The sequence below is a fragment of the Nuphar pumila genome, chromosome 5 (genome assembly GCF_984573655.1).
Source record: "Nuphar pumila chromosome 5, dmNupPumi1.hap1.1, whole genome shotgun sequence".
NCBI classification, from domain to species: domain Eukaryota; kingdom Viridiplantae; phylum Streptophyta; class Magnoliopsida; order Nymphaeales; family Nymphaeaceae; genus Nuphar; species Nuphar pumila.
This window is the reverse complement of record NC_143253.1, coordinates 78,615,387-78,622,379: the sequence shown is the minus strand read 5'-3', so window position 1 is coordinate 78,622,379 and position 6,993 is coordinate 78,615,387. Positions and strand designations below refer to the sequence as shown.

General features: G+C 41.5%; 1 protein-coding gene across 1 annotated transcript; it reads right to left on the bottom strand.

Annotated features, from left to right (window-relative positions):
- Positions 1–1,045: 1,045 nt before the first annotated feature.
- Positions 1,046–4,751, bottom strand: LOC149837775 (pentatricopeptide repeat-containing protein At1g20230-like). Its single transcript, XM_090008122.1, has 3 exons — positions 4,709–4,751; positions 4,514–4,597; positions 1,046–4,320 (listed from the first exon to the last, which is right to left on the bottom strand). The coding sequence occupies exons 1-3, from the start codon at positions 4,749–4,751 to the stop codon at positions 1,046–1,048; spliced, it is 3,402 nt and encodes a 1,133-aa protein (XP_089864248.1).
- Between the last annotated feature and the right edge of the window lie 2,242 nt (positions 4,752–6,993).

Genomic DNA, 6,993 nt, shown 5'->3' with positions numbered 1-6,993 from the left:
TCGAGTCTTTCCACAAACAATTTCGCCAAAATCTTGTCCGAGCTATTTGAAGGCAAAATGGTGTGAAATCGAGTTATATCCTCCACAGGCATATCTTTGAGGATCAAAATAAATTCTGATCTATTAATTTATCTAAGCATGATGCCATTTTTATGAATTTCAGGGACACAATTTAGAAGGTTATGCTTGCAGTCCTCCCAAAAACTTTTGAAGAAACATCATATTTTGCTACATGCAATATCAAGCAGCAGTTAAAGGTATTGACACAGATAGAGGAAGCCCTTGAAAAATATGCAACCACTTTTTTCAGTGGCAACAGCAAAGTCCTTGCTAATTTTTACAATCTGACTTTGGAGTAGGACAATTGTTGCCACATGCAAATAGGTTACAGTTTGGAAGTTATTTGTAACACACTCCAATTAAAATGATTTACAAATTCTTACTTCCACTATCAACAATGTTAGCAACAACAAAGCTTCCCAGTTGTGATTTTTTAACTTCTATTAGTTCTTCCTCTTTGTCAAGTTAGTAGTAAACAATGTTCCTTCTGTTCTTGACAAAGCTCAGGACATTTTGTCCAAAGAAAATATGGGAGGCTTGATTGGATAGGTGAGTACTAGCGCTGGGGCCTGTTCACTGAGGGAAGTGAGAAAAATCTCTCAAGGTGGATGGTGCCATCCCCCCGCCTTGTTCTCTTTCCACGTCCTAAAAAATCTTTCCTTGCATTCATGGTGTTAATTATGTGAAACGTAAAAGCTTCCCTGCAAGAGTGAAACCTGCATCGTAGCCCCCTGACAGCTATCTTCACAGCCATTTGAAGGGAAGGGCATGAGAGAGCCAAAATAAACCAAGTCAAATTTGCTTGGTTTCTTAAAACTGCCTGTGAGATAAATACAAACGTGCAGGATCATTATTAGAACCATCATACTGGGTGACCATCGATGTACTGACCAACCGAAGTTGGCTTCAGTCATTGTGTATTGAACAGTCGCAAAAGCTTCTGTGACGCTCGGGCGATTCCTGTACTCCCACTTCCTTACATGATTTACCATTTGTCATTGCAACTGCAAATCCCACCCTTGAAATGATGATAAAAGCAAGCATCTCTAACGAGGATCTCCCTTCCAATAATCTGGGAGATGAGTTTTGCTGATGTATGGCAGTCAATACACATGCGCAAGTTCTTTGTGACATGAATCGGTCTCCTGCTATCTGGAGAGCTAATGATTCCAAAACATATAGCAAACTTTTCAGTGTGAAAGCAAGAGAAGGGATCTACAGAACCAACATCCGATTCCTCAAAGAAAACATCACAAGGTACATGGCCAACCTCTTCCATTTGCCCAGCCAATTCATCCCAGGTTTCCCAAATTTCCTCCATTTCAGGATGTGAAAGGTCCTCTGCTTCAAAGAACTTGGTCTTTTGACTCGTATCTATCCAGCTACATTCCTTCACCATGGTTACTCCTTGCTCTTCCATAGATTCCCTAACACTTCTGCACAAATCCCACATACCAGCCATTGCATAGATGTTGGACAAAACTATATAGTTTGCAGCATTTGTGGGTTCTAGCTGGAAAAGAGCCTTTGCAGCTTCCTCTCCCACTTCCACATTTGAATGAACCCGGCAGGCACACAGAAGGGTACTCCACAGACAAGCATCAGGCTCAAATGGCATTGTTCTTATGAATTCTAGGGTTTCATTTAACAAACCGGCACTCCCTAAGATCCCCACCATGCATGTATGATGTTCAAGGGTAGGTGTAATACCATAAACATTTTCCATGGAAGTGAAATATGCCCACCCTTCTTGTACCAGTCCTCCATGACTGCAAGCAGACAAAATTGCAGTGAAGGTGATATGGTCAGGTTTGATACCAGATGATTCAATTTCTTGGAAGAGGATAATTGCATCTCTGGCAATCCCATGCATTGCATATCCTGAAATCATTGCATTCCACAAGGCTGTGTCCCTTGCAGTGGTACAATCAAATACGTGTCGCGCCTCTTTTATGCTTCCACATTTTGCATACATATCTATAAGTGCAGTTGCAAGAGCACCACTACAATAGAAATCACACTTGGCAGCATAACCATGCAGCTCCCGCCCAAGTCTCAGTGCCACAGTATTGCTGCATGCAGGGAGTAGTAATATGAGGGTAATCAGGCTTGGCACAACACCATCTTCAAGCATTTGGGGGAATAGTTTTAGAGCATTACGTGGCTGTGCATTATGATTGTAGCCTGCCATCAAACTGTTCCAAGAAACAGTATTCTTATCAATGATCCTGCAGAATGCCTTTGCTGATGAATTCATGTCATGACATTTTGCATACATGTCAACCAAAGCACTTGAAACAAATACGTTTGAATCCAACCAATTTCTAAGAACATAAGCATGGATCTGCTTCCCTTCCTTCTCCTTTTTCAAATCAGCACATGCTGAGAGAGCGCCTGTAATTGTAATAGCATCAGGCTGCAGGCCCAGATTTAAAGCTTGATCATACAAAGTGTTACCTTCTCTATCATTCAACAAAAAAACATTGGAATGGTCATGTAGAGTAATGTCAGAAGGCAACTGCATACATTGGAACAATTTTAGAGCTTCATTACTTTGCCCACATTGCTGAAAACCAGAGATAAGAACATTCAGAGAGACAATATTGGGCTTCAAACCCAGTGAGATCATTTCTGAGAACAACTTGAACGCTTGACCTTTTTCTCCAGATCTCGCATGTGAGGCAAGTAATGTATTATAGGTGACGACATCTGGAGCTACACCACTACTCTTCATTCTACCAACAAACTTCAAAGCTTCTTCCATATTGCCATCATTAGCATAAGAGGCAATCATTTGATTCCACACTGTAGAATTTTTGTCAGGCATAGATTCAAAAACTTTCCTAGCAAATTCTTGTTCCCCACATTTCAGATACATGTCAATAGTAGATCCAGTCACAAAGACATTACTTTCGATCCCACATCTGATTTCATAGGCATGAACTTCCTTTCCCAACAGGAGACAGTTCATCTCAGACAAAGCAGCAAGTATGCTTGAGACAGTGATGGGGTTAGGCTTCTCACACAGTTGCATCTGACGAAAGACCAGCAGAGCATCCTCTGCATAACCATTCCATGCACATCCAGATATGATCCCATTCCAGGAACTCACACCAGGATGCAGGCCAGTCATTCTCATTTCATGCAACAGTCCAAGCGCCATATGAAGATTGCCACACCGCGCAGACCCAGAAATCAATACATTCCACGCAATCAGATCGGGTTGCACCTCAGCAGCTACCATCAAGTCAAAACACTCCATAGCTTCATCCAGAAGACCAACCTCCGCATAAGCTGAAATCATCACTGTCCATGATACAACATCTCTTTGAGGCATACTGTTGAACACTGTTCGTGCACAATCTAGTCTCCCACATTTTACATACATATCAATAAGAGCATTGTCAACAAAAAAATCGAATTCCAACATCCTTCTTATCACATATCCATGAATCATCATACCCAATTCAAGAGACTCAATAGCCGAGCAGGCCTTAAGCACGCCTGGAAGCAGAAACTTATCTGCTGAGAACCCATCAGCGACCATCAAAGCCAATGTACCAAGAGCGTCAACCCACTGCTGCTTGCGACCATATGCAGTGATCAGTGGAGCATAAATGATAGCACTTCTATCGGGCATTCTATCGAGCAGTTGGCTGGCATCATCTCCCAAAAGAGATTTCCTTGCCAGCATAAGAGCTTTACGAGCACGAACCAAGCTCCCACACTTCGCGTACATTTCGACGAGCGCACCGCAGACATCAACATCAAGGTCCAACTCCCTTCTTATCACATGCCCATGAATCATCATGCCCAACTCAAGAGACTCGACAGCGGAGCATGCCTTGAGCATCCTTTGCAACATAGACTTATCCACTGAGGACCCATCAGCAACCATCAGCGCAAATATACCAAAAGCATCGCCCCACTGCTGCCGTTGACAGTACGAAGAGATCAACGAACCATAAGCCATAAAACTTCTCCTGGGAATTCTAACAAACAGTTGGCGGGCATCTTCCAGGAGGAAACTCCTCGCCAACAAGAGCGTCAGCTTGTTACCCACAAAGAAATGGTCGAAGCAGACTCCCATCTTCACAGAGAGAGCAAAAAGCTGCCTCGCCTGCAACGCGGCAGCGTCCTCGTCGTCGAGGCGCCGTATCAGAAACGAGAAGGAAGCAGCAGGAACGTCGTCAACATTGGCATCTCCAATCGACGAACGAGAATTGGGATGGGAGTTGATTGGTGGTATGGAATGAGTAACTGGTGGGGATTTGAACGGTTTGAAAGACGAAGTTGAAAAAGAAGAAGAAGAAGATGATGGTGGTGGTGGTGGTGAAGAAGAAGAAGAGAGTGGAAGGCGATGAGGTGGTGGGCATCGACGGTTCCTGGAAGGAGGTTGAAGGAAAGGGTGGTGGTGGTGGCATGAAGAGGGTGTATGCAGAAGGCAGTGTGCCGGTGCCCCCATCAGGCGACGTTATCACGGCAACAGAAGCATGAATAGAAGAAGCAACCTGCCTGTGGGGGAGGGCCTTGGCCTCTGTAAGCGTCAGCCGTCGTCAGACAGGCGCATCGGCTACGGGCACGAATGAAGAAGGTGCGGAGGGGATAAAGGGTGGGTCCCGCCGTATGTGGAGAGGAGATCTTCAACGTTCATTCAAGCGATCGATGGTAGTTAGCGGAGACCAGGCCATCAGTGTGGGCACCTGTTTGTATAAAATAAACGGACGCGGCGCAACGATGTCATATCATTGTTATCAATCTGTTTTTCCTTCTTAAGGCCCGGTTTGGAGAGGGTGGTGTATGTTTGCCCCCCGATGATTCACTGCCAAACGAGCGTCAAGTATTTACGCACATGTGGCTCGTATTCCCATGCATGTTGAGATAACTTTGCATCGGAGCATGGAGTCTGGTGTTGTTGCAAAGACTTAAGTATTTTTTCTTGCCCTGAAATGATGGTTCGAGAAAATAACAAAAATATCCTCAATTCAAAAGTTGGGAAACTATGGTTCGAGAAAAGGACAAAAAAGTCTTCTATCCAGAAAGTTTGATGTTAACTATTTAAAGTGGAGATGTTCTGATTTCACTATATTCATTAAACTCTTGCGCCATCTGTTGTAACAGTAGCTCCCATTGTCAACGCAAACTTTGTCGTCATCTCCAGTCGAGGTTTTCGCCTTGTTTTTTTATCCTGTTTTACAACACATTATCGCCTTCTCGTGCCTGCCTTGTGTTACAAAACATTCTCGTGTCTTCTCTTCATTTTCGTTGTCGTTAGGCATTATGGAAGAAAGCAATGACGCACAAACATTCCAACCAGTGCCATTAAGGCATCGTGAGTAGCTTTCCATCTCATCATGCTATCGATGAAGAATGCATGTCGTCTTATGTGCCATTAAGGCATTGTTTTGTTATTTCAGGTAGATCTTGTCCTTACGATATTTGGAAACTTATCGATATTTGTAAAACGCTGGCACATGTTGACAAGAATGCTTGTTTACAAATGCTAGAAAGGACCTCTACCCCATTAGGTATCCTTCATTCACTCAGTATATGCATTATACCTCAAACCGCTGTATAAGTAACATACTACCGATTTGTGAGGTATTGTTTTGTTAGTTAATATCGATTTGTTTGCTATTATGCTCAATTTATTCCGTATCGATTTGTAATTTATTGTGTAATATATTTATCGACTTTTTAGATATTATGGTTTTGTATTGTCGATTTGTAAGTTACTATGTTGAATTGCCATATCGATTTTCAATATATTATTCGATATGTATAACGATTTGTAAGATATTATATGTTTCGTAGTATGTATTTGTAAGATATTTGAAGACAGACTTTGAAAACGTGTGCATGCAGAAACACATTTTCACACGCTTGCAGTGACAATTTTCGCATTCAAATCGCTGCTCTGTCAGTGATTTCTATTGAACTCGCTTCACAACCTTGTGGATATAATGAGAGCGTTATCGTCAACACACATGTACGACATGTCGTGTCTTTTATTGGCATGGTAAGTAACAACTCGGTGCACAGTATAAGCAAATATCAAACCGCAGTTGCTTTTATACTGTGATTCATTAAATTATTTCTTTGACTTGCTTAACCTTATCGGTATCCGTTGTTATATGCATCCTGATTAAATCGTAGTAAACGTATGTGTTTACTAACGCAAATTGATATATTGCTTACAAAACATTCTCCTGTCTTCTCTTCTTTTTTTTTGTCGTTAGGCATTATGGAAGAAAGCAATGACACACAAACATTTCAACCAGTGCCATTAAAGCGTCGTGAGTAGCTTTTCATCTCATCATGCTATCGATGAAGAACGCATGTCGTCTTGTGTGCCATTAAGGCATTGTTTTGTTATTTTAGATAGATCTTGTCCTTACGATGGTTGGAAATTTATCGATATTTGTAAGACGCTGGGACCTGTTGACAAGAATGCATGTTTACAAATGCTAGAAAGGGCCTTTACCCCATCAGGTATCCTCCATTCACTCAGTATATGCATTGTACCTCAAACCATTGTATTAGTAACATACTATCGATTTGTGAGGTATTGTTTTGTTAGTTAATATCGATTTGTTTGCTATTATGCTCAATTTCTTCGGTATCGATTTATAATTTATTGTGCAATATATTTATCGACTTTTTAGAAATTATGGTTTTGTATTGTCGATTTGTAAGTTACTATGTTGAATTGCCATATCGATTTTCAAAATATTATTCGATATGTATAACGATTTGTAAGATATTATATGTTTTGTAGTATGTATTTGTAAGATATTTGTAAACAAACTTTGAAAATGTGTGCGTGCAGTAACACATTGTTACACACATGCAGTGACGATTTTCGCATTCAAATCGCTGCTTTGTCAGTGATTTCTATTGAACTCGCTTTACAGCCTCGTGGATATAATGAGA

Bases quoted from the DNA above. Each gene is read 5' to 3' on its own strand.
- LOC149837775 (XM_090008122.1), bottom strand. From the start codon at position 4,751: ATGGCCTGGTCTCCGCTAACTACCATCGATCGCTTGAATGAAC. The intron at 4,598-4,708 runs GTTGAAGATCTC...TGACGCTTACAG, and splicing joins CATCGATCGCTTGAATGAAC to AGGCCAAGGCCCTCCCCCAC. The intron at 4,321-4,513 runs GCACACTGCCTT...AATCCCCACCAG, and splicing joins GTCGCCTGATGGGGGCACCG to TTACTCATTCCATACCACCA.